This window comes from Pseudorasbora parva, chromosome 14, assembly GCF_024679245.1.
Source record: "Pseudorasbora parva isolate DD20220531a chromosome 14, ASM2467924v1, whole genome shotgun sequence".
Lineage (NCBI taxonomy): Eukaryota > Metazoa > Chordata > Actinopteri > Cypriniformes > Gobionidae > Pseudorasbora > Pseudorasbora parva.
Window position 1 is genome coordinate 7,323,451 of NC_090185.1, and position 27,538 is coordinate 7,350,988.

At 40.0% G+C, this 27,538-nt stretch overlaps 1 protein-coding gene across 1 annotated transcript in view; it reads right to left on the reverse strand.

The window, feature by feature from the left end:
- The window catches only part of LOC137039998 (uncharacterized), a 56,092-nt gene extending 28,900 nt beyond the window's left edge, over positions 1–27,192 (reverse strand). Inside the window, exons 1-3 of the mRNA XM_067415397.1 lie at positions 26,819–27,192; positions 23,483–23,788; positions 12,717–13,049 (exon numbers count right to left, since the gene is read on the reverse strand). Coding sequence (XP_067271498.1) covers positions 12,717–13,049; positions 23,483–23,788; positions 26,819–26,864 — 685 coding nt within the window. The 5' untranslated portion in view covers positions 26,865–27,192. The remainder of the gene's footprint in view (positions 1–12,716; positions 13,050–23,482; positions 23,789–26,818) is intronic.
- Between the last annotated feature and the right edge of the window lie 346 nt (positions 27,193–27,538).

The window sequence follows — 27,538 nt, forward strand, 5'->3', positions numbered from 1 at the left end:
ACAGTCATTAGTGTGAGTGAATCTTACAGTCTGATCTATATCAATATGAATCTGAAACAGATAAAGACAGTCATTAGTGTGAGTGAATCTGACAGTCTGATCTATGTCAATATGAATCTGAATCAGATAAAGACAGTCATTAGTGTGAGTGAATTTGACAGTCTGATCTATATCAATATGAATCTGAATCAGATAAAGACAGTCATTAGTGTGAGTGAATCTGACAGTCTGATCTATATCAATATGAATCTGAATCAGATAAAGACAGTCATTAGTGTGAGTGAATCTGACAGTCTGATCTATATCAATATGAATCTGAATCAGATAAAGACAGTCATTAGTGTGAGTGAATCTGACAGTCTGATCTATATCAATATGAATCTGAAACAGATAAAGACAGTCATTAGTGTGAGTGAATCTGACAGTCTGATCTATATCAATATGAATCTGAATCAGATAAAGACAGTCATTAGTGTGAGTGAATCTGACAGACTGATCTATATCAATATGAATATGAATCTGTGAGGAGTGAATCATAAATGATCCTCTAATGTAACTTCAGATATCATGATTCTCTTATTCTCTGTGTTCATCTCCTGTATTACTGTGTGTTACAGCAGGAGTTTGATGTCAACATAGAACTGCTTTCATTAAAACATTACAAGCAGTAAATGCAGATTTAACAGTTTAAAGGGGGGGGGTGAAACACTCAGTTTCAGTCAATCTCATGTCAATCTTGAGTACCTATAGAGTAGTATTGCATCCTTTATATCTCCGAAAAGTCTTTAGTTTTATTATATTTATTAAAAAAAATATGGGCTGTACCGAGTCTTTCCGGAAAAAAACGAGCGCCTGGAGGCGTATCGTGTGGGCGGAGCTAAAGAATCACAAGCGTGCATAAAGCTGTGACGTCCTCAAGCGTGGAGAAACCCATGTATGCTATCGATCGGATTCAGCTAATACGTGATCCAGAATCAGATCTGGAGGATGAAATAAATTGAACAGGAGAAACAGTAACAGCAGGACGTCCGTCTCTGTGGTATGGACTGTATTTAGTGGCCTGTCAACATTTGTGTGTCTTTACTCGCAGTTTATGAGGACATGATTCGGTTTATGGACTATTGTATGCGACTAAACCTTAGCAGTAGCAAGCAAAACGGTTTTGCACGTCAGACTAGTGTAACGTTATACAGAGAACAGCAATGGAGTAACCGTTAGCGCATTTGAATGACGAAGCACGCGATCGTGTCGTTTACTGATGTTTACTTACGCGACGATAGCCAACAGCACAGACATTTGAAGCAGTTTTACTCACCGGCTGCTTCCAAAGCAGGACCGAACCTTTATCGCTGGGACCGCTCCGTCAAAAACACACTTCTTTGGTATGATTTGGTTAAGTCCTGTAACAGCATTGACCGTGGAAATCCGCAATGTTGTGAAGCTTCCCATCATTTCTGCGTTCAAATCGGTTCAAATGCAGCGCTGCCTTCCCGGAATGCTGTGCTGAAGCGTTGAAGTCGCTTGATGTCACCCATAGGAATAAAGTGGAGCGGGAGCGTGGCGCATCATAAGTGTTCACGGACGACTGGATCTGCAGCTGAGAGAGTGTTTATGGGCGTGCATTTCCTCTCTCGCTCTAGTCACGCGTGCGCACCCTACCGGGAGAAGAGCCTGTACGGCTCATACAAGGACCTTCCGCTCTATTAACGTCAAGTCGACCCATACTCGAAAAAAACTCTCCGAAACTTGTGAGAAACCGGAAGGAGAATTTTTGACACAGAAATACTCCATCAAACGTCCAACATTAGTTTTTGAAACTTTGTCTTTGTTTAGGATGGGGATCCAAGTCTTTAACAGTGTAAAAAGCTCAGTATGCATGAAACAGCATTTCACCCCCCCTTTAAGAACCTTCAGAAATGTGTCAACAGTCTTAAAGCTTTCACTGCAGATGTCATGGACTCTGACATGTTCATAGATAACTAACATAAATCATCAGTGTCTTCCAGTTTACTTTAACATTTCCTAGACTAACTAAGAAACACTTGTGGTACAAATAAGAGACATACTTGTCAATAGGGGTGGACTATGCGGCACAAATATTATATCACCATTTTTTTTTTCAGGCATGACCACGATTCCCGATCTTATCATGATTCACTTTCATGTTGGTTTTTAGGACTATTGGCGAGTGACTGAGCAGTACAGATATACTAATTTCCCTATTTTAGAAATTGAACCTTACAAGGTAATAAAATATCTAAAACAAAACAAGAATGATAAACCATTTAGGCCAAAGTATTTTATTTATTTATTTATTTTATCATTGATATAATAATAAAATAAAAACAAAGGTGTAAATATACAATATAATATATAAATGAAGTCAACAGGGCTTACATTATTTTTCAGAGATGTTGATGAATATTTTATTTATCCTATAGAAATCTAGGGCTGCACGTTTTCAAGATTTTCATTAACCGTTAACCGAGGCCCTTAGCGGTTAATACTCGGTTAACCATAGTGTGCGTCAGGGTTATTATTAGTTTATTAATTTGACGACTGCCATCTCCGTAGTGAACGCGCCTATAGAGAGAAATGCACATCATGGATTACATAATCAGAGAGTAGCCTATTTCTTTTCGTTTTAAATTGTTAAAAGACATTTCAAGTTTCTTAAGATCTATTTCATGTCTGCGAGGCGTACGCTGAGTTTCGTTAAATTAGGATGAGATGCGCTCCAGTTCACGAGCAATGCGAGTGGCCGCGAGGGCGCCGTCATGATTAGGGCATGTAGTAAAATATGCAGCCGAGAATGATTCACACAGACACAGCGTTTGACTCGCGCGGCTGCTGAGCCTCTCCCGGCAGAGAGTTCAAGCATCTGTGGACTCGTTCCTTCAGCTCTGGCTATCTTGCTTTCAGTCCGCGATTAGCTTTTTTTGTTTTCTTCATTACAGTTAAAGTAACGTCTGCTTTTCTCTAGTCCCTCACAAGTTTCTCACTTCAAACTTTCTTTCTTCTGCTCCGTTATGCACAGTGCGTGCGGCTCCCGCTCTGCTTCTGCCCTAATGCGACTTATAGTCCAGTGCGACTTATGTTATTTTCCTCTTCATGACGCATTTTTTGACTGATGCGACTTATACTCCAGAGCGACTTATAGCCTGAAAAATGCGGTAAGCACTGCATTGCAATACTTGCATTTTGCCCCGTCACTCTCAATTTTAAAGTGCTCCCACGCTGTACTTTTCTTTGCCTGCTTCATGTTAGAAAGCTGGTCATGACTTCTTCTTGTGGATATTACAAATGCCTGGGAGCACTCTGGGACACCCCTATAGAAAACAATTGTAGAATTAATTTGCTTAGAATTTTTCTGAGGCCTTATTGCCTACATGACTGAGAGAAGTTACACCAATCAAAAAATGCTTTTGAAGAGAAGTTGTCAGTCGACCACCCTTAAAAAGAGAACAAGATAGCCAATCAATGAAGTAACTGTGGCGAATGTGTTGGGGAGTACTTGGGATATTCCAAAACGAGAAAGGTAGAAGAGCACCTGCAAATGAGATGATTGGTTAAACTGTATAAACGTGTGAGCTGAGAATGAGATGGTCAGATGTTCAGCTGGCATCTCACTTTATTCTTTCTACAAAAAAGTTAATATTTTCTGAGACCTGGAACTTCAACTCTGAGAGATTTTCTTAAAGTGTTGAATTGAAGGCTGGACTAAAAACAATCCAAGTTGGCTTGAAAATGGACTAACCCAGCAATTGGGTTGTCTTGAGCAACATTTAACCCAACCATTGGGTTAAAACAACCCAATTGCGGGGTTAAAACAACTCAACCATTGGGTTAAAACAACCCAATTGCTGGGTTAGTCCATTTTCAACCCCTCTTGGGTTGTTTTTAACCCAGCATTTTTAAGAGTGTAATTCACAGGAAAGGCTGGGTTGTCAAAAGAATAGGGCAAGCCTTGTGAAAAGTGGGCAGACCCAAATAAATAGCGGTGGAAGTTTGTATAATTTTGTAGATAATATAAAAGGTTGTAAAAAGCTTTAAAGAAGATTATACTGTAGTAAAATTGTTGTGCAAATTAACGATTAAGATATAGCCTAATAAAGATGAATGCAGGATGAGCTAGTGTGCCGTGGGCAAGAGCTGTTCCAATTTCAGTAGAAGAGCAAGGGCTAGGATCAGCAGACACTTTTGTCACATCTGTTCAGTGTCTGGCACTCTGTGAGACTTTTATATTGAAGGTATCTGTGTATTGTTCCTTGTTTCCTGTGGAGTTTGTAGTTCTTGTAGTTTTTTTTATGTTGATTAGTTTTCCCAGGTGTTTCCCATTTACCACTCCCCTTGTTATCTTGTTAGCATTGTTCCCTGGTGTGTATTTATACCTCTGTGATTCAGTTGTTCTCTGTCGGTCAATGTTTGCTGTTATGCAGGTATTTCGCAGTTCTCTGTTCCCCGTGTTTTCTTTTCGTTTGCTCAGTGTTATTTTGTTCTTGATTTTTTATTGTTTTTGGTTATTACATTTCCCTTGCATTTGGATCCTGCTTCTCTGCCTGCCGTCTGTTTATTCCCCGTTCCATGACAACTTTGTGGAATAAAGTTAAATTGTGGGAGTAGGAGCTTACTATTGTTCAAGGCTTTTGGGAAGGCAAGAAGGGCGACAAATTGAACAATTGCTGCTGGCAGATCCAGCTATATTATCAGTGCTTGCAACCATGAGCAGTAGGTTTATCTGAGGGACAAACTATTATATTGGCTTCACTGGAGATGTAGATTGAATAGGGACATGGGAGAAAATAGTTTAACTCGCACTAAACTGCCACACGAACATTGGCAATACTCAACTGCCTGGTATTTGAACTAAGACCACAGAGAAACCAAGGTGTGTGAGAGAGTGAGAGAAGAAGGGGAAGGAGAGAAAGAGTTCACCTTTTATTTATGACTATTTTATAAACCAGAAATTGGGAAATCCATTCCAACATACACTTTGATCAACACTTTGATAGATTTTATTGGTAACTGTCATCCCCAACAGTGGACCTTAAATAGAGGAACTGGCATTGTAAGATACCTGAGAAAGACTAATCAAATATCTTAATATTGTCCGATCATCCTTGTGATAATTAAGAAAAGACATAAGCTGAGATTAGAAAGGTATCGCCTACTAAAAAGGTGTGAAAAATATAGTGATAATAATTTAGATTTTTATAATGACATCAACACCTTTAGAGATGCCAAGGTCAAGACATCAATTATGCAGAGATGCTATAGGACAGCCTCCAAAAAATAGGGAAAAAGGACAAAAAAGATGGCCACCAACTGAGAGAACATTTGATATAGTTATGTGCAGAGAAACTGAATCATTGAGTGGAAAAAATTATAAAGCCAAAAGTAAGAGTGAAAAGGGAGACGCAAAAAGGGAAGAACAACAAGTACCGACCTTTGTTCAAAAAAAGCAGGAGAAATTATATTTAAAAATTAGGAGCCAGGTCAAAGGGAGATATAATGACAAAACTAAAAAGATAAAACTTAAAGGTTGAACATTACAGGTTCTGTGGTGAATCAGCTGAATACATGTAAATCAGTATGTAAATACATGATGGGGTAAAGTGGAAACTACAAACTTGTCAATATAGCACAACCATAATTTACCTCGCAGCTACTAACAGTGAAGAAATGAAGTTCTGGAAGAAATTTATTTATAAAATTTTTTGCTATTATTACTTACATTAAAAATTGCGGAATATAAATCCATTTTATAGAGGCTGTTTTCATATTTTCTACGTGTATTTACAAAATAGTTTTTTTTTTTTTTTTTTTTTTTTTTTAAAGACCTATTAAGTTGATTTTAGGCAAAATAGCAGTACAATTTAAAATACAGTCAATAATAATGATTTAATGGTTTATCACTTTCGACTAATAGGTGGCACTGTTACGAAATTGATGTGGCGTAGTCAGATTGAGATGACTCATGCAAAGTTTGGTGTCAACATGTCAAAGCATTGCAGAGATACAGCCTCAAGAGTCATTTTGGCATCATGGCTCAACTCTTTTGCAGTGGTATATGAAAACTGTTTTGTCTATCAACACGAAAACCATAACAATTTGTTGGCATGGTCTGAAGACGATACGGTTCAATTTTGGTGAAAATCGGACAAACGGCCTAGGATGAGTTTGAAAAAGTAGGTTTTTAACAAATAACAAGATGGAGGACAGATAGGTTTGCAAAATTGGTATCCGTGTTCTCGGCATGAGCCATTGAATGTATTATGACCAGTTTCATTACAATGGGTTAATTTAATCAAAAGTTATTAGCATTTTTATTACAACTTTTGACCACAAGGTGGCGCTGCCCCAAAACTTTTTGAGTCTCTTCAGGACATGAGGTGGAAGACACATACTGAGTTTTGTAACGATACGCTAATGCATTCATAAAGTATAGCATTAGCATTTTATACCATAGTACTGCATTGAAGTCAATTGGCATTTCATGTTTTGTTTTATTATAGCGCCACCAAGAGGCACAATTCCACCAATTTTTTTATGTGTCCTCATAGTGAGCCCATACATATGTGTGTCAAGTTTGGGGAAAATATCTCTTTTTGTTTTGGAGTTATAGACATTTATATTAAAAAAACACGTAAAAAATGACTGACACCTGACTTTGATTGGATTTTACTACCCCTCCTTACTATCAATATTTTGAGATTTGTGTATTAGCATTAAGCTATCGACCTATGTTTCCGAACTTCTGAGGCTGGTTTCGTCTCAATCGGACTTGCGGTTTCCAGACATGGGGACTTGAGACATGGTGACTTGGACTCGAGTTGCTATTTTTATGACTTGTGACTTGACTTGACAAAATAGAAAATACTTGAGACTTGACTCGGACTTAGAAGTTAAAGACTCGGGACTTGACTTGAGACACGATGACTTGAATGACTTGAATGACTTGAGTGTTAATCACATCATGTTTTCAGTTTGAATATAAAATATATAAATTATTTAATAAACACAAAGTTGGCCCAGCTGGAGAATAGAGAATAGTGCTGTCATGACTGGATCACGACACTATCATCAGTCATGCCCTCTGGTACCTTATGCACACCACGCCCACTTAGATCAGATATCACATCAACATGTCAGCCAGCCCAGAGGGATACCGAGGGTCATCGCTTTCGGCTTCATCAATTATTCGCAAGATGGCAAGAGACGAAAGTTACACACACGAACGTTGCATGTTTCAAGACATGCAACATTAAAATCACGGACGGACAGCCAGACGACAACCTCCAATATCATCCGTCATTTGAAGAGCCAGTCTGCCTAAAAAGGTTAGTTAGTGAGCTAAGTGAGTGGGAAAAATCGTGCGTGCGTGCGAGAGAGCGTGTGTGTGAGTGTGAGTGTGAGTGTGAGTGTGAGTGAGAGAGAGAGAGAGAGAGAGAGAGAGAGAGAGAGAGAGAGAGAGAGAGAGAGAGAGAGAGAGAGAGAGAGAGAGAGAGAATACCGCCATAAACATGGCAGTATCCGAAATCCTTGTCCTTGTGGGGACATTTTTTGGTCCCCATAAGGAAAACATCTTATAAATCATACAGAAGGAGTTTTTTTTTGTTTTTTTTGTTGAGAAAATAAAAATGCAGAATGTTTCCTGTGATGGGTAGGTTTAGGGGCAGTGTGTGTGTGTGTGTGTGTGTGTGTGTGTGTGTGTGTGTGATGGGTAGGGGCAGTGTAAGGGGATAGAAAATACGGTTTGTACAGTATAAAAACCATTATGTCTATGGAATGTCCCCATAAAACAGTGAGAGAGAGAGAGAGAGAGAGAGAGAGAGAGAGAGAGAGAGAGAGAGAGAGAGAGAGAGAGAGAGAGAGAGAGAGAGAGAGAGAGAGAGAGAGAGAGAGAGAGAGAGAGAGAGAGAGAGAAAAAAAAACAAATGTAACAAAGTTTAGTGTGTTTTAGAGGGAGAGAGAAGAAGGTGTTCAGAGAGTAGTATGTTGGATGTTAAGCTGTTATTTGCTTTATGGACTCAATGTTGAAAATTTAGTGAGTTGATACATACCTCTCTCGTCTCTTAATCTCTCTGACGCGGGGTGATGACCTGATAGCATTTAGCTTAGCCCACTAAGCCCAGTTCATTCACTATGGTACCAAACAGAGATCAAGTTAGAAGTACCAAACACCTCCATCTTTTCCCTATTTAAATACAGTTACACGAATAGTTGAATCATCAAGTATGGTGACAAAATAAAACGTGGTACTTCTCTAATCGGATTAAAAAGGAGAACTATAATGTATGGCAGATTAGCACTTCTGAGAGTACTTCGGCTCGGCGCAGTAAAAAGTCCTGGCTGAAAGATTTTTCCTCACACCTCCCCCTCACTCTCTCATTTCTGTCAATAGGGAGAGAAGTACCACGTTTTATTTTGTCACCATACTTGATCGTTCAACTACTCGTGTAACTGTATTTAAATAGGGGAAACGTGGAGGTGTTTGGTACTTCTAACTTGATCTCTGTTTGGTACCATAGTGAATGAACTGGGCTTAGTGGGCTAAGCTAAATGCTATCAGATCATCACCGCGCGTCAGAGAGATTAAGAGCACACACTGAGACGAGAGATGTATGTATCAACTCGTTTTAGTTAAGGGAATAACATAGTTTAATATGAAAAAGCGGTGAAGTATCCCTTTAAAATAAGCAAAACATACAAATTACAAACAATATGACAAAAACTGTGCTTTTTTCAGCTATAGGTCTATTTAACAAGAAAGAAATTAAATAATCAAATATATATAAAAAAACTACTTAGTCTTCACTCTTTAAATTAACTATACAATGTTTCTTAAAGGGGGGGTGAAATGCTGTTTCATGCATACTGAGCTTTTTACACTGTTGAAGACTTGGATTCCCATCCTAAACATAGTCAAAGTTTCAAAAACTAATGTTGGACGTTTGATGGAGTATTTCTGTGTCAAAAATACTCCTTCCGGTTTCTCACAAGTTTCGGAGAGTTTTTTTCGAGTATGGGTCGGCTTGACGTTAATAGAATGGAAGGGAGAGAGAGGAAATGCACGCCGTAAACAGTCTCTCAGGTGCAGATCCAGTCGTCCGTGAACACTAATGTCAGTTATAGTCAGCGCCGCGCTTCTCTTTATTCCTATGGGTGACGTCGAGCGACTTCAACGCTTCAGCACAGCATTCCGGGAAGGCAGCGCTGCATTTGAACCGATTTGAACGCAGAAATGCTTCAGTCGCATCGCAAAGTGGATCTCCACGGTCACTGCTGTCACAGGACTTCACCAAATCATACCAAAGAAGTGTGTTTTTGACGGAGCGGTCCCAGCGATAAAGGTTCGGTCCTGCTTTGGAAGCAGCCGGTGAGTAAAACTGCTTCAAATGTCTCTGCTATTGGCTATCGTCGCGTGAGTAAACATCAGTAAACGACACGATCGCGTGCTTCGTCATTCAAATGCGCTAACGGTTACTCCATTGTTGTTCTCTGTATAACGTTAGACTAGTCTGATGTGCAAAACCGTTTTGCTTGCTACTTCTAAGGTCTAGTCTCATACAATAGTCCATAAACCGAATCATGTCCTCATACACTGAGAGTAAAGACAAATGTTGACTGTACATACCACAGAGACGGACGTCCTGCTGTTGCTGTTTCTATTTCAGCCTCCGAATTAGATTCTGGATCAATGGATCATATCTATTAGCTGAGATCGATAGCAAGGGTTTCTCCACACTTGAGGACGTCACCGCTTTGCGCATTCGTCTTTCTTTAGCTCCGCCCACACGATACGCCTGCAGGGGCTCGGTTTTTTCCGGAAAGACTCGGTACAGCCCATATTTCTTTTACAAATATAATAAAACTAAAGACTTTTCGGAGATATGCAGCATGCAATACTACTCTATAGGTACTCAAGATTGACATGAGATTGACTGAAACTGAGTGTTTCACCCCCCCTTTAATATTTAATGTGTTTACCTGAATACTCTCCATGCCTTTTTACATATTTTAGACCATTTAAACCCAAACTCAAGCCCAATAATCCATGAAAGATCTGAATCGCGATCATATGGTGTCTGAAAGGCGTGTGCCTTTCGCTTCAGGTCCGGCAGCTCGAGCACGTCCCGCGCTGCGCACATGTTTCTGTTTCTTTCTTTGTCATGCATTGCACATATAGTATTTATAACTCTAGGTGGAAGCAGACCTCTGCACTATCTGCATTATCTGGTAACGTTCTTTGGGAAAGTAGCCTATGCTGGAATTTGAAATATTCGATATTCACAATATTTTCAAATTTTACATCGTCGTCCCCTTACGAAACAAAAATATATTGCAGTATATTGGAAAATATCATGCAATACATTAGGCAATATATTCACATATATGGGATTTAATACTTATATTTTCCAATATATTGCAATATATTGAAAGTGGCAATCATTTGTATATTTTGATATATATTACATGAATATATAATATATTTTATAATACCATCAATATATTATTCCATATATTAAAATATTTTTTAAGTAATATATTGGTAAATATATTTTCCTTTCGTAAGGGTCAAAATTATGATATATTGCTAATATTCGATATATCACCCAGCCCTACTGGGCACACAACAGAGTTAGCTTTAAAACTTTATAAAAACTTTATTTTGCCATAAAATATCAGGATACATATCACATCGTGAGTTTAGTATCAAGATACATATCGAATCGTGACACAAGTGTATCGTTACACCCCTATCAGATGGTAAGTACTATATATTAAGTTGGGTCTGCGCCTTAGAGATAATCACCATATTTATTCAGATTGTTTTGCTTATTACATCAGCATGAGATTGAAAATCGCATTTCATTGGTTCAGAGTCATGCCACTGAGAATTTGTTATGAATATTCATAAAGCTGGAATGCTGCACTTTACAACAAAACCAAACTTGTGCTGAAAGGAAGCAGTCGCCAAGAAGTGAGCAGAGAAAAACGACATTTTTCATGGACAAAGGGAAGGAACCACCGCTTTTCATTTAATTCGCCAGATGCTTTGTGCAGAACCATGCATCATTCATTTATATTTTTACATGGCTCCCTGCAATTCTGATTCTTCAATTGCGCCATCTAGTGTCTGTCATTGCACAAAAACCACCACTACAACTGATCACTAGTAGCCTAGAAATCTAGACGCACCCTAGCGGCAGCAAATTTAATTTGCCCGCAAGTGTTGTCTAGGAACTCTCAATACCCTTCTGAGCTGTATTCCCCTAACTCTTGCCGGGCCAATCACATCGTGTAAGGCAGGCTATAGAGTCGGCGGGCGGGGCCATAATGACGACGGCCGAGTTGCGTTTGCGTGCTTCTAGTAAACAGAGAAACTGGCGAACGGCGGCGGTCTTTCGAATCAGCTCTGACCGCGACTCTGGACGACTTGGAGTTAAGCTTTTCTCTGAGAAAAGAACAAAGAGCGGCACTGAAGTCATTCTTAAAAAGGGAAGATGTGTTCAGAGTTTTACCAGACCGGATACGGTGAATGTTTAATCTGTCAGCGAGCTCCCCTTCACCTTTGTTGCTCCGGTTGGTGTAGCGCTATCCTATCGCCTGCAGAGGGAGTTTGAAAGACAACCGTTTATCCCGCCCCTCGGATTGAGCTGTCAATGGTGAGTTTCCAGACCAAACATCTTGATGTGGGTCTGGCTTGTCAGGCTAGATCACTAGGGCTGTGTTGAAAAAATCGATTCACCAATTCTGAATCGATTTTCATATTAATTTCTAATGATCGAGCTGTAACTCAGAGGATCGATTTAATAATAGGCCTATATTTTCCCCGTAAATTTTAATTTGCCACGTCACTGAATTCACGCATGCGCGCAAGGTGGAAGGACATTAAAACAATGAACATGGCAGCTTTGAAAACTCCAGAAACGCAATGGACAGAGAATACTAGTGTAGATAAACAAACTCGAGCCGAAGCTCTCATCACTATGCCGCCGCCGCCACCGTGCTGAAGAAGCGCAGCGGACAGACCTAGTTTTCCTCACTCTTCCTCTTCTCTCGTTCCGCTGCTGTAAGAACCGCGGAGGACAGAGAATACTAGAGTACGGTAGATGAGTAAACTCGGGCTGCTGGATATGTCAAAAACGTGGCTTACGTCACAGCCGTTCTCACTGCAGCACGCTCTTACTGCCAGGAAGTTGTAATGGCTGCCATGTCATGATAGCGCACGCCCTCTCTACAGCGCGCGTTCGCTGACTAGAGCACTCTGGAAGGGGGATTGTTCTTTACAACCATCAATACTCCATTAATTTGCAGTTGAATGTCTATAATAATAGTATCAATATGTTGCATAACTACAGTCCTGTAATTCAGGTAACAGCTGGAAAAAATAATGCTTTCTTCAAAAACAATTATCTAAATCTCGAAGATCGGATCAGATCGGATCGGATATAATAATGATAATCAATTCAAGATCTTGAGAATTAGAATCAAATCGATTCTTGAAATTTGAATCAAAACCCAGCCCTACTGATCACAGAACGCTGAAGCAGGTACGGCGAGTCATCTTGAGATAATAAAATGTCAATTAGTGTGCAATTATATAACAGTACCACAAAATTGTTTCTTAGCCTCAATTCATTGCAAATAGGTGTTAATCTAAACTATTCACACAGTGCGGATCTAAATAAAATCATTATTACTTTACTCACCGCTGACAGTCACCCTGAATGACTTGTGTATGGTAAATTTGCTGCTTTTGCTGATTTCAACTTCATAAAGTCCAGAGTGAATCATTTTTATGCTGTTAATGATCAGAGATCCAGTCGAACTATCCAGCTGTAGTTTGTCTTTGAATTGCTCATCAGGACCATCATATGTGGGGAAGTTTTTAGTCTTTCTATTGAATTCAGCTATAAGAAAGCTTTGTTCAAACCTCCATCCTATCAAATCATAACTCTGTATATCAGGAACATCCGTCTGTAGAGTTAAAGTATCTCCCTCCTTCACGGACACTTTCTTCACTGCATCATCAACAGGAACAACTGGAGAAGAAACAGAAATAGTTACTAAGAATCATACTGACACCATTCAGATCTTCACTGAACAAAAAAACATTTCATGTCTGGAAAAATGTTTTCTAGATAAAACAACAAACAACATCTGGAAGAGAATTTCAGAAAAACCCTGTTGTATGTGTCTGTGGGTCACATTTATTTTAGTCCACAGGTGGCATTGTGAGAGGGAATCGTCAGTCCTTGAACACAGAGTGATGTCATTGGGGATTTCTTTTATATAAGCTTTGATGTCATCAATGGCGTCTCTCTCTTTGATTTGGATCCTCATGCTTTGATTATAGCTTAATTTGTGTTTTGGTGTTTTCTGTGAACCTTTTGACCCTAATTCGACATTAAATGTTCTTTATTTTCATCTCTTATCAGTAACAGGTAGTGTACGTATTTTTCAGTTCACGTTTTGATATTTAAGAAGTTCAGTGAGGGAAGCACAGACCCAGAACACTCACCATTGGTAGTTAGATCTGTCCAGGAGAACAAGTGTAGTCAGGCCGCTTCAGTTCCCCTTCAGTCGGTCACGTTCGACGTACGTCTGACTTAGACCGACGAATGGGGATCACTTCTGGGAGCCCCTATCAGGTTCGAGATTTAGAAAACGGGCCAATGAACATTGGCGTGCGTGCTTTGCATATCGCACCCCTCCCCGCTGCACGGGTATAAAACAGAATGATCACCACACACCATTGTCATTCACTTCGGAGCCGAACGGCGTTGATGAAGCATCTGACTGCCTGCGATCTAGCAAGAGAGAGAGAAAGCGTGTGCCGAGGGAAATCGCTCGTGTTGGCCAGACAGCACAAGACAGGGCGATCGCGATCTCACTGCTGCTGAGAGAGCTGCTGTTTTAACAGCAAACAGAGCAAATTGCACTTACACACACACACCACACACAGTTTGATCGGTGGGCGTGTTCCTTTTTCTGGTGAGAGCAGAAAACAGGCTGCACACAAACCCTGTCATTTCTGCCACGGTCGATCCCTGGGTGCTTCAACACCTAAAAGTGCAGATTTTCCTCACAAAAAGAGCTACACGGGTGACGTGCCGTCCTTTTCAGGATGTCTTTCCACGCGTGCTTTTCTGGATGCGGTCGTTCCCTGTCGCCCGCTGACGGTCACAAGTGCTGTATCACGTGTCTGGGCTTACAGCACGCAGAGGCAGCGTTTGTGGATAGTTTGTGTTCTCACTGCGGGAACATGACTATCTCGGCACTTAGGTCGAGACTCGCCTTCCTCCGGGCAGGTGGAGTCCCTCTACCCATAGCTCAATCTAGGTCTATTCCTGCCCAGCAGAATAGACCTACTTTGATGGATGGCCGGGGTGACCTGAGGATTACGGTTAGGACAAACCCGTAGAGTGAGCCTCCGCGGGACCCTAATCCCTCACGAGCGGCGCAACCGGTGGTGCTTCCGGGAAACCCCGTCGGCCCCCCACATGCGCGGCCGACTGTGTCTTTTGGGGCACCCGCGGATGAACAGATGTCGATCGCTGCATCGGAGGGGGAGTTTCAGTCCTCTGGGGATGAAGATTTGACTGTACTGCCTCCCTCTGGGAGAGTAGCAACGGTCGAGTCGGACCCGGAGTTGATGGCTATGCTTTCCCGGGCTGCCGAAAAGGTCGGGCTTGAGTGGAACCCTCCACCACATCCCGAACCTTCTAGGTTGGACGATTTGTTTCTCGAGGCAGGCTGCGCTGGTTCTCAGCGTCCCGCCCCGGTGCCTTTCTTCCTGGAGGTGCATGAGGAGCTGACTAGGTCGTGGAAAGCACCGTTTAGTGCCCGTGGACGACCTAGTGGCTCCTCCCCCCTCACTACCCTTGATGGCAAGTGGGCCAGGGGGTATGAGGATCTCCTGCTGGTGGAGCGGGCGGTCGCGATGCAACTGTGTCCGATGTCCGCCTCCGCTTATAGGTCCTGTGGCCTGCAATTCAGTTCGTCCGGAGTCCCCCCAAGCTTCACAGAATGTTAACGCAGGAACGCGTCCTATGACGCATTTGTCCCCGAGATTGCCCTGTAGCGATCGACCTGAAGGACGCGTACTTTCATGTCTCGGTTCTTCCGTGCTCTGTGTTCGGCTAACGAGCATATTAGTACGAGGTCCCACCCTTCTGGCTTTTGGTGCTCGAGCACCTCAGCCAGTTGGGGCTTCAGGTCAACTGGGAGAAGAGCAAACCCTGCCCGACGCAGAGGTTTCCTTTTCCCGGTATGGAGCTGGATTCGGTCGCCCTGACAGCGCATCTCACCGAGGAGCGCGTCCAGTCAGTGTTGAACTGCTTGAATTCATTCAAATGCAGGATGGCGGTCCCACTGAAACAATTTCAGAGACCGCCATCCTGCATTTGAATGGGGCATATGGCACCCAGAGCGGCGGTCGCATCGTTCAGGGTGCTTCATATGAGACCACTTCAGCGCTGGCTACACGGCCGAGTCCCAAGGTGGGCGTGGCACAGCGGACCCCTCCGTGTCTTAGTTACACCGAGATGATGCCAAATGTTCAGCCCATGGTTGGACCCTGTGTTTCTATGGGCGGGGGTGCCCCTAGAACAGGTATCCAGGCATCCGATTGTCTCCACGGATGCCTCATCCATCGGCTGGGGTGCCACGTACAACGGGCTTGCGGTTGCTGTACCATCACTGCAGTTCGAGTCTCTGTATCGGCTCCTCAGTGAAAAACAATGTTGCGTAGTGATCACTTCCGCTTTATACCCGCGCAGCGGGGCGGGGTGCGATATGCAAAGCACGCACGCCAATGTTCATTGGCCCACTTTCTAAATCTCGAAGCTGATAGGGGCTCCCAAAAGTGATCCCTATTCGTCGGTCTAAGTCTGACGTACGTCTCCGTTCCCTCCTTTAGGGAACGAGGGTTACATAGATAACCGAGACGTTTCCCTTACTGTTCTTGTTTGTTTTGTTAATATAAAAAAAAAAAAAAAATATATATATATATATATATATATATATATATATATATATATATATATATATATATATATATATATATATATATATATATATATATATATAGTTTGTTTTTGTTTGTTTGTAAATCCATTGTGACCCATTTTGTATTATTTTCTGGTTGTTCAAGTTATATGACGTTGCATTACATTGCTGGATTAAAAAAAATGAGTAAGTGGGCCTTTCAACAGCATCAAGTGTGTGATCTGTTTATCTATATTTGCTTTATACCCATTATTTGTTCATAAAAATAATTAATAATATTAATAATTAATTGCTCCACCAAAATAACAAACATGCAAGTACTTTGTCTGAGCTATGTATAAAATATATATATATATATATATATATATATATATATATATATATATATATATATATATATATATATATATATATATATATATATGTTAGGGCCGGGACTTTAACGCGTTAATTAAGATTAATTAATTACGTGACTTTTTACGCTAATTAATTACGCAAAAAATTTAACCGCATTTATTTTTGCACCGCGGAACGTTTTTCAATGAATCAGTTTCGACGGACCGATTATACTGGAACACCAACTAGCGCTCCGGAGTCAAGACAACAACAAGCCTTGGGTGCGTCTCAATCAGCTCCCTAGTTCAGTAGTCAGGGCACTGATCAGGGAGTCAGCCCATTGACTTATGTCTTGATCAGTGCCCTGACTAGGTAACTATGGAGCTGATTGAGACGCAGGGCATGAGTGAACATGAACGAAGAAGCTGATGAGACCGCTTTGCTCGGCCCCTTGGATGGGAAATTTTGTTTTAAAAAACGAAAGAATGGAAGCGTCGTCAAGAGCAGGGTTGTGTGCAAGCTATACAACAAGGAATTTGCATATCACCGCAGTACATCGAGACTCAAATATCACAAATATGCTTTTGCTACACTTAATGGCAAACATTGCGCTGGTCTGCTGGACTGAAATAAATAAACAATATTTTGTTGATTAAGCTTATGTGTTCAGTCATTATTCAATGGTATACTAAAAATACATGTGAAAAATTACTTCTCATTGTTCTCAGGTAAAATATTTATATGCGATTAAAATGCGATTAATTTCGATTAATTAATTACAAAGCCTCTAATTAATTAGATTAATTTTTTTAATCGAGTCCCGGCCCTAATATATTATATATATATATATATATATATATATATATATATATATATATATATATATATATATATAAATAATAGTGTAAGACTGGAGATATTGTAAGAGCTGTAGAACATTGCGACTCTGAGAAAACAAAGGACAGCACACAGAGTTAATCATAGAAAGATTGCCTTAAAGGGGTGATAAAACACGATTTCACTTTTCTAACTTCAGCTAGTGTGTAATGTTGCTATTTGAGCATAAACAACATCTGCAAAGTTACAAGGTTCAAAGTTTAAAACAAAGCAAGATATTTGCTTTTAAAGAAATCAGTTTCAAAAACTACAGGTCCTAATTTTTTTTTGCATATTAGAGCTGCAACTAACGATTAGTTTTTCTGTCGACTAATCTAACGATTATTTTTTCGATTAGTCGACTAATCTAACGATTAATTTTTTTACCCTTTGAAATTTTTCACAATTCTGTGGCACCCCCTCACATAAGTTACGCTAGAGGTGTAACAGTACAGACTGCTCACAGTTCGCTATGTATCACAGTTTTAGGTTCACGTTTCAGTACAGTTCGGTATTTGCTATGTTCAGGGGAAAAAGGACTACTGTCAAATGAAAATAAAGAAAATAAGAACAGATAACTTAAATAGAAGCAGCAGCACAAATAAATACTATTGAGCAAAGATGAGAATAAAATAAACAATGCTTTTCAGGTAGGTCTAACATTAGTTTTTAGGTAGAGAAATGCAATGAATTAATCAAAAGTAAAATAACCACACATTTAACTGTTTAAAATTAAAAAAAATAATCCTTATTAAACTTACAAAAGCTATTCAGTCAGGAGCAGTGAGTGATGTCTTTATCTTTTGTTTGACATTAAACAGACAGCAGTGAATGCTACTGCCCCTTTAAGACCCACGGATAGTCGTCGTATTTTCTGTATAAAGTTCACTTAAGGCATAGAGTAGGCTATGACATTTTGACATACTTTTTGTGAGTTTGTCCGTTTAAGCACAGGATTTGAAAGATAACTGAATATTAGCGCGCTTTGGGACGAGTGCACAAAGACAGATCTTCTCATTCGCGTCTCCTGGCTACACGGGGGGGGGGGGGGGGGGGATGACGGTGAAAATGACTGCTCATATTCGGACGTACAGCAGCACGTACGTCCATGCGTTTTAAAAAGTTTACAAAGAGAGACCGTTTTGCCCACGTTTTTCTTTTATTATCGCTGTTGTTGTAGTGTATCCCTGAGGAGTCAGCACGTGTATCCATCGACAGAAACATACATACAGCATTATTTTCAAGTTACAACCCATATTAAAGATGCGTCATCAGATGCGAGATGAACCGAAGTGTAAGTGCGTCCCCGCAACTTTTGCTCGGGATCCCGGTTGGGAAACACTGGTCTGTATTGATTGACACCGCGCTGGTTTTTTTAGAATTATATGAGCGCCGTGACCGTGCGCTGCCGCGTGATGAAGGCGTGTCGCAACTCTTTTATTCAACTGCTCTGGTTTTAAAAGCAATGTCATACTAAATGCGCCAAAATACAATAAAACTTGTTTTACGGTCGAATGCAACGCATGTGTGTGTGAGTAAGAGACGCGCAAAAGGGCGGAGAGAGAACTTAAGGAAATGCAGCTAAACGAATATGCGTGCGTCTTTTAAATAGCGTAAAAATGAATGAATGACGAATGTGGCGGCCGTTATTGATTATGTGGCAGTCCGCCACAAATTAGTCTATGTGTGGGAAACACTGTTTGGCCTCTGTTTAAAGTATTCCCATACTTTTGATATTCGCGGTCTAGGTTTTTGTGATAGAACCAGGAGCAGAAGCCAACATTACGCGAGATGAACGTCTGACACGACGCGTCGACGCATTTCACGAACGTCGGCGTATTTCCGTAGTCGACGTCATCGATGACGTCAACGCGTCGTTGCAGCACTATTGCATATTGTGATTAAGATCATTATTTTCCATAATGCAATGATAAAAATTAAACTTTCATATATTTTGGATTCATTGCACACCAACTGAACTATTTCAGGTCTTTTATTGTTTTAATGCTGATGATTTTGGCATACAGCTCATGAAAACCCAAAATTCCTGTCTCAAAAAATTAGCATATTTCATCCGACCAATAAAAGAAAAGTGTTTTTAATACAAAAAAAGTCAACCTTCAAATAATTATGTTCAGTTATGCACTCAATACTTGGTCAGGAATCCTTTTGCAGAAATGACTGCCTCAGTGCGGCGTGGCATGGAGGCGATCAGCCTGTGGCACTGCTGAGGTGTTATGGAGGCCCAGGATGCTTCGATAGCGGCCTTAAGCTCATCCAGAGCGTTGGGTCGTGCGTCTCTCAACTTTCTCTTCACAATATCCCACAGATTCTCTATGGGGTTCAGGTCAGGAGAGTTGGCAGGCCAATTGAGCACAGTAATACTATGGTCAGTAAACCATTTACCAGTGGTTTTGGCACTGTGAGCAGGTGCCAGGTCGTGCTGAAAAACCAAATCTTCATCTCCATAAAGCTTTTCAGCAGATGGAAGCATGAAGTGCTCCAAAATCTCCTGATAGCGAGCTGCATTGACCCTGCCCTTGATAAATCACAGTGGACCAACACCAGCAGCTGACATGGCACCCCAGACCATCACTGACTGTGGGTACTTGACACTGGACTTCAGGCATTTTGGCATTTCCTTCTCCCCAGTCTTCCTCCAGACTCTGGCACCTTGATTTCCGAATGACATCTGAAAAAAGTACTTTGGGCCACTGAGCAACAGTCCAGTGCTGCTTCTCTGTAGCCCAAAAGTGGCTTGGCCTGGGGAATGTGGCATCTGTAGCCCATTTCCTGCACACGCCTGTGCACGGTGGCTCTGGATGTTTCTACTCCAGACTCAGTCCACTGCTTCCGCAGGTCCCCCAAGGTCTGGAATCGGTCCTTCTCCACAATCTTCCTCAGGGTCCAGTCACCTCTTCTCGTTGTGCAGCGTTTTTTTGCCACACTTTTGCCTTCCCACAGATTTCCCACTGAGGTGCCTTGATACAGCACTCTGGGAACAGCCTATTCGTTCAGAAATGTCTTTCTGTGTCTTACCCTCTCGCTTGAGGGTGTCAATGATGGCCTTCTGGACAGCAGTCAGGTCGGCAGTCTTACCCATGATTGCGGTTTTGAGTAATGAACCAGGCTGGGAGTTTTTAAAAGCCTCAGGAATCTTTTGCAGGTGTTTAGAGTTAATTAGTTGATTCAGATGATTAGGTTAATAGCTCGTTTAGAGAACCTTTCCATGATATGCTAATTTTTTGAGACAGGAATTTTGGGTTTTCATGAGCTGTATGCCAAAATCATCAGTATTAAAACAATAAAAGACCTGAAATATTTCAGTTGGTGTGCAATGAATCTAAAATATATGAAAGTTTAATTTGTATCATTACATTATGGAAAATAATGAACTTTATCACATTATGCTAATTTTTTGAGAAGGACCTGTACAAGTCCGATGTTTTAGTGATTATAGTTTGTTGTAAGTCACTCACCACTAACAAGGTAATAAGCCTGTGTGTGAATGTAGTTAATGTAGATTTACCGCTGTGGTGGGCTCAATGTTTTATGGAAGAACTTTGAAGAAACACGATAATTTAATAACTAAATTCCATGTGGTGAACGTGAACCTATGATAAGCAGTCCAGTCCATGCACGTCGCTCTGTTTATGTCGGATGGGATCGCTAAAATATCTCCAAACCACTGAAGTTGAGCGAACCAACTTGTCAACAATATTTGTGAGTTCCAAGCTGGTCGTGAGCTCTGAGTTTTCTTCACTATTGCTCATTTTTATCGCTCCACTTCACTCCAATCCTCAAGCCTGTCAGCCACTGACTGTAAACAACACCCAGAAGCCTGGTCTGCAATATGCATGCGCAGCATTACGCATAGCGCGTAAGCATTATAACGAGAATTGATCAAACTTGATTATTAAAGATTATATTGTGATAATTATCGTTATCGTTTTATTGCCCAGCCCTCACGTCAACGGGTTGGAAAGTCCTTGTATGAGCCGTACGGGCTCTTCTCCTGGAAGGGTGCGCGCGAGAGCGACCAGAGCAAGAGAGCAAATGCACGACGCCCATAAACACTGCACTCACTGCTGTCTCAGGACTTTACCAAATCAAATGTCACCAGAGAAGTGTGTTTTTGATGGAGCGGTCACGATAAAGGTTATGGTCGTTCTTTGGAAGCAGGCAGTGAGTAAAACTGCTTCAAATGTCTGTGTGTAGTTGGATGTCGTTAGCCTGGTCTTACCAGACTCTCGTACATTTCATTTGTACAGGAAGGAAAATGAAGAAAAATGAAAATTGAGCGGAAGTACGTAGGAGGGCAGAGCCAGGCTAGGATATCGTAAGTAAACAACCCGATCGTGAAACCGGAAATGGTCAAAACCCGGCGCAATCATAGATATACATAGATTCCCCATTAGTGTCTGTGCGGATGATGCGGATTGGTCGAACGAGGCATCTATATGCATATCTATGATTGCGCCGGGTTTTGACCTTTTCGGCATTGGGAATACTAGATGAGATTTGCCTGGTATGAGATTAAAAAAATAACAGGTACTGTTGTGTTTCTCGCAGAAACCAATCGTGTCTTAAGACATCGATGTATCATCATGAGCCGCAGGGTTTTAATATGGACTCGTATGTATGTGTTTTTTACTCTCATAATGGCTCTTATAGAAAAACCCCATTGACATGCATTATATGAGCAACGGTTGGATTTAAAAATGTACATTTGTGTTCTACTGAAGAAACAAACACACCTACACCTTGGATGCCCTGGAGGTAAGCAGATAAACATCACGTTTTCATTTTTGGGTGAACTAACCCTTTAACCTGTTAAACTGACTTACAAATTTTGAAAAAATCCTAAGAAATGTATATTCAGACTAAAACAAATACAGTTTGTGAATCCTTTGCACTAAAAGCATAATTATGGTCTCATCTGAAAGCAGACACCTAGCAGTTTACTGTAAAGTCAAAATTATAATATTTTTTATAATCAAAAAAAGCTATAATAAGCTTCAAAGTTTTGTAAAGTTATTAGAAATTTATTTGAATGAAATATCTTTATGAAAATAAAATTGAAGTGGGCCTTGTAGCAATCTAGAAATGCACTACAGCTAAAGCCACAAGTCTGACCATGTTATATTTCAGATCTGAAGATGATCAGTCTAAAACTCTGAATTTTATTAAACGTTTAACAAGATCGTTTCATGTGATTTTATTTTGAGATCTCTCTAAAATATCAACTGATGTTTATTGCCATGTCTTCTCAGCTTTCATTCACTATATTGCCTCTATTGTTTAGAGGTGCAAACTGCCCCATTCAGTTTGTCTCCCCAACACATATTCACACTTCTGCGGACTGGTTATGGCTCCAATTATTATTCTTTTGTCTGCATTTTATAATTACTAACGATTCTCTATTCAAACTGTTCTATTCAAACCTCATTTCTAAATCAAACCTCGATCTCACTTTACCCTCACTGAGACTCTATATATAAATATCATCTATTATGAAACCACCCAACATGGCCTAAAGAACACAGACCAACCATATATTCCTGCGATTGTGTGTTTATGGTCTTAAAACGTGTCTATCTGCATGAAATAGCGATCTGACGATCTCTGGAAGCTGTTTTGGTCATGTCAGATACTTCCTGAATGTCACATGGTGTGTCTGTTCTGCATGAGCCATATTAGGACTGAATTTTCAGTAGTACAGCTTTCCAGCGCCCTCCGGCTGCCAGAATGAATTGAAAACACAGCACATCACAGTATACTGCGCTCATAATGATACATCCGCGGATTTTGGATAAAGATTTAATAAATAATACTTCTCTGTATAGAAATTTGACTCAAACGTGAGAATCTGTCAATATTTCTCCACATCTGCACACTTTTGAAGTAAAAGCCCTGAGGGAAGTTGTTTTGTCGAGAGTCTTCATGACGACCACAGAGGAGTTTTTTATGAATGGGAGCAAATGACGCGCATATTACAATCAAAAGGTAGCGACGCCCAAGATCATATTCATAACTTCTGGCACATAATAACACATTACGGTCATTATACGACTTTGAGAATAAAACAGAGGTAAAAAATTAAACTTTAGTCTTAGATCTTTTTAATGATGTATAGTTTGTCAAGGTAATTACTTAAACCTGATAGTAATTTTGAGCTAATTTAAGCAAAGAGAGCTTCAGCACGTCCTCGTGACGGTTAACAGGTTAAATAAGAAAACTGTGAGACACTCACCACTGACACTGAATGTCTTCTCTGGGGACCCTTGGGAGTTTCTGATGTTCAGTTTATATTCTCCAGAGTCTGTGGTTTTGATGTTTGTGATTTTGAGATCTCCAGTCAGTTTGTCCAGCTGCAGTCTGTCTTTGATTGGCCCATAAGTATTGGAGGAGCCATCACTGATTTTAGCAATGCGATCTCCATTAAACCTCCACTCTATCACATCAATACCCTTTATTTCACTAACATTAGTGTTTAAAGTGACAGAACCTCCCTCCTTCAGTGATACTGTCTCTACATTATCTGCATCACCAAATACACCTGGAGAATAAACAGAAACATAATCAGTCAGAAATTAAACTCATAAAACACTCAGAAATCATGTCTTGCCGAATAAAATAAATCTTTAATGACTTGCTGCATTAAATCTGAGTCTACACCGTTTTATGGAGGACCAAATTACTTAAATAATTAAATAATTAAATAAAGAAGGAATTCAATTAAACAACAATTAAATGTACCAGTTTATTCAGAAATAATTAATGTATTAATTAATTTAATTAAATATTAATTAAAGGGGGGGTGAAATGCTGTTTCATGCATACTGATCTTTTTACACTGTTAAAGACTTGGAATCCCATCCTAAACATAGACAAAGTTTCAAAAGTTAAGGTGGACGTTTGATGGGAGTATTTCTTTGTCAAAAATACTACTTCCGGTTAGTCATAAGTTTCGGCAAGTTTTTTGCGATCATGCGTCCCCTTTGACGTTAATGGGGGCGGAATTTCCTTGTATGGGCCTTACGGACAATTCTACCGGAAGCGCGTGAGAGAGAGAGAGCGAAAGTAACAGGCTACGCCCATCAAAGCGCTGGCTCGTAGGCTGCTGCACAGGTGATGTGCACATAACAATGTCACCAAAAAAAGTGCGTTTTTGGTTGCCAGACCAAGACAGTCCTGCACAGATTCGCCAAAACCCCCGCGTTAAGGCAACAGTGGATGTAATTTGCTTTTCCGGATCAGCAACTGAGTTGCGCGAATGTTTATATCTGTTCGCTGCATTTCGGTGCCGACTGTTTCATAAACAAGGCCCAGCTCGACGCCGGATTTTTCCAATCGCCTAATGCTGAATGATGGAGCAGTCCCAACGTTAGAACCGCGGGCGGTGAGTTAGACTGCTTCAAATGTCTGTGTTTTTTATAGTCCGCTTACTGTCTACACAAACCACGCGTAAACACACACACACACACGTGCACAACTGCACTTCCCACATGTACACCTTCAAAGACAAAAATACGACGATATAATTCAAGTATAAATATGTAAATAACAAGTCGCTAAGCATATTATATAGTTAGTGTATAACTTGTACCACATACAGACGTCCTGCTCTAGTCGTTTTTGCTGCTGCTCCTGTTCAACTTCAGCCTCTGGGTCTGATTCCGGATCATAGATGTATGGCTGTATCTGATTAAAAGCCATATTTTTATTTTGAATAAAGTTTTTTTCCCGCTGTTAGGGATGACACAGCTTTACGACGCACTCGACTCAACATAGCAGCAGCGAGCACACGTCATTATTTAGCTCCGCTCACACGATACGCCCCCACCCGCTCTGCTTTTTTCGGAAAGACTCGGAACAGCGCATCTTTCTTATATAATTATAAAAAAAAAAAGACTTTTCGGAGATATGCAGGATGCAATGCTACTCTATAGGTACTCAAGATTGACATGACACTGACTGAAACTGAGTGTTTCACCCCCCCTTTAAATAATTAAATGTATCTGTTTATTTTGTAAAATTATATGAAATTGTTTAATATATTTTACAATTACCTCTTCCACACACACTATGTTTAAAAATCTATTTTTTCATTATTTAATGTGATTTTTCAAAAATACATTTTTCATAATAATATCATAATTTCATAATAATATGCTGCATTTATGAATGACGCCTATTTGACGAATCATGCATTTCCAAAGCACCATTTGCCCAAAGATTTTTTTATAATAGAGGACATTTCACAAAGGCCATTTAACAGGCAGTGGGCGGAGCTTGGCGCTGATTGGATAATCTTTTCAGATTGATTACTTTTTTCTGTCTGGGTCTGGTAAGTGGCAAGGGGAAATGGGGAATTGATTGGAAATTAATATTGCGGTAGGAATTGATCAAGATAAAAACGCACTGCCTTGAACACAGCCACATTTCTCATAGTTTTCAAGTTTTTAGAAAATGCCATAAAGTAAAAATATATTTTCAGTCACAAATCAGAAATAGGAAGCACCCTTGGTGTTGCGTGATGTCATCCCACCACACACAGATCGATCTGTCGACTCTTCAACTTCAAACCAATCAGAGACGAGCTCCGCCCACTGCCTGTTGATTGGCATTTGTGAAATGTCCTCTATTATTATGAAAAAAAATCTTTGGGAAAATGGTGCTTTGGAAATGCATGATTCGTCAAATAGGCATGATTCATAAATGCGGCATATTATTATGAAAACCGTCTTTTTGAAAAAGCTCATTAAAATATGAAAAAATAGATTTTTAAACATAGCAACAGCTTGTGTGGAAGAGGTAATTGTGAAATATATTAAACAATTTCATGTAATTTTACAAAATAAATAGATACATTTATTTGCTTAATATTTAATTACATTATTTATTTAATAATTAAATTAATTATTTAATTATTTCAGAATAAACTGGTACATTTAATTGTTGTTTTATTGAATTTATTATTTATTTCATTATTTCATTTTGAGTTATTTGGTCCTCCATACCTGTTCTGCTTAGATTATATCCATTTTAATTATTTAAATAAACAACCTGGAACATCAGACTGGTTTACAAATTAAATAAATATATAGTGATAAAAAATATTTAGTATGTGGCAGCAGTTGGCAAACATTTGCATTTGAGGAAGCCAAACTCATAACTCAATCTTAAATATAATTACCTACAAATTATATGGGTAAACAATTATAAAATGCTATATATATTTGAGATTCTTTGATGATTATTTAATTCAATGCATTATATTAACCAAACTGCGACCTATGCAAAAAGGGGTTCAAAACGCTGAGCCCTGTGTGAACTGTCTTGTCTACTATAAATATACTGTCTATAAATATTACTCAGTAGGCCTATGACTAAAATATGATGTAGTCACTGCTATTGTGCACTGTACAAAATGTGTCCTACACCTAGCTAGATCACAGTTATTACACTGAGAAACTCAAAGAATAAGAATATTGAAAAGAAAATGCAACTTTCCGGTGTGTACGAAACCGAAAGTGCTGCAGCTATGTAAAAAAAAGAAAAAAGAAAACAGCAATAAAACACTTACATATCGCACATAATAAGAAGAGAACATATATGTGTGCTCTCTTCATAGTGCTGTAGAGTTGAGTGGTTGTAGATGATCATGGAGTTAGTAGTCTCCTTTCTCTAGGTGTGCGTAAGCGATCCGCTTCAGCCGCGCCCTCGCCAGAGAACTTACACGGCTCGACTAACAACAAACAAAAACTATTCACATAAGAAACGTTTACGACGATTAATTGGTGAAGTATATCTTCATGATTTCTATTATGCTGAAAGAAACTGTTCTATATTGCTTCTTGTTTTAAAAAAACAATAAAAAGCCCAGTCCCCTTTCCAAAAATGGCTGAATCTTCCTTTCGTCTTTCTCAGAATGAGGCTCTACAGCGCCACCTACCAACGAACAACACCCCTCGCTGCAGACTGTAGCGCGCTGACGTCACAAATATACGTCACGTATATTACGTATCGCATATCTTTAAAACGCATGCGCCATAACGTGGTGACTGCGCATGCGTGTACTATTTGCGTTATGCGGTGATGTCACGTGTTTTGATGTCTTGTTTGACGTCCCACGTCTTTAAAATGCATGAGAAAACTTGACATATTAGGTTGATAGAATGTTAAAAACGCTAAAGTAGTAATAAAAACAGTAAAACGGAGTACACATATCCTTGGTTTTGACCATGCCACCTGAGGTAAAACAATATAATTATAAGGAATTACAGAGTATACTTTGTAATGGCTG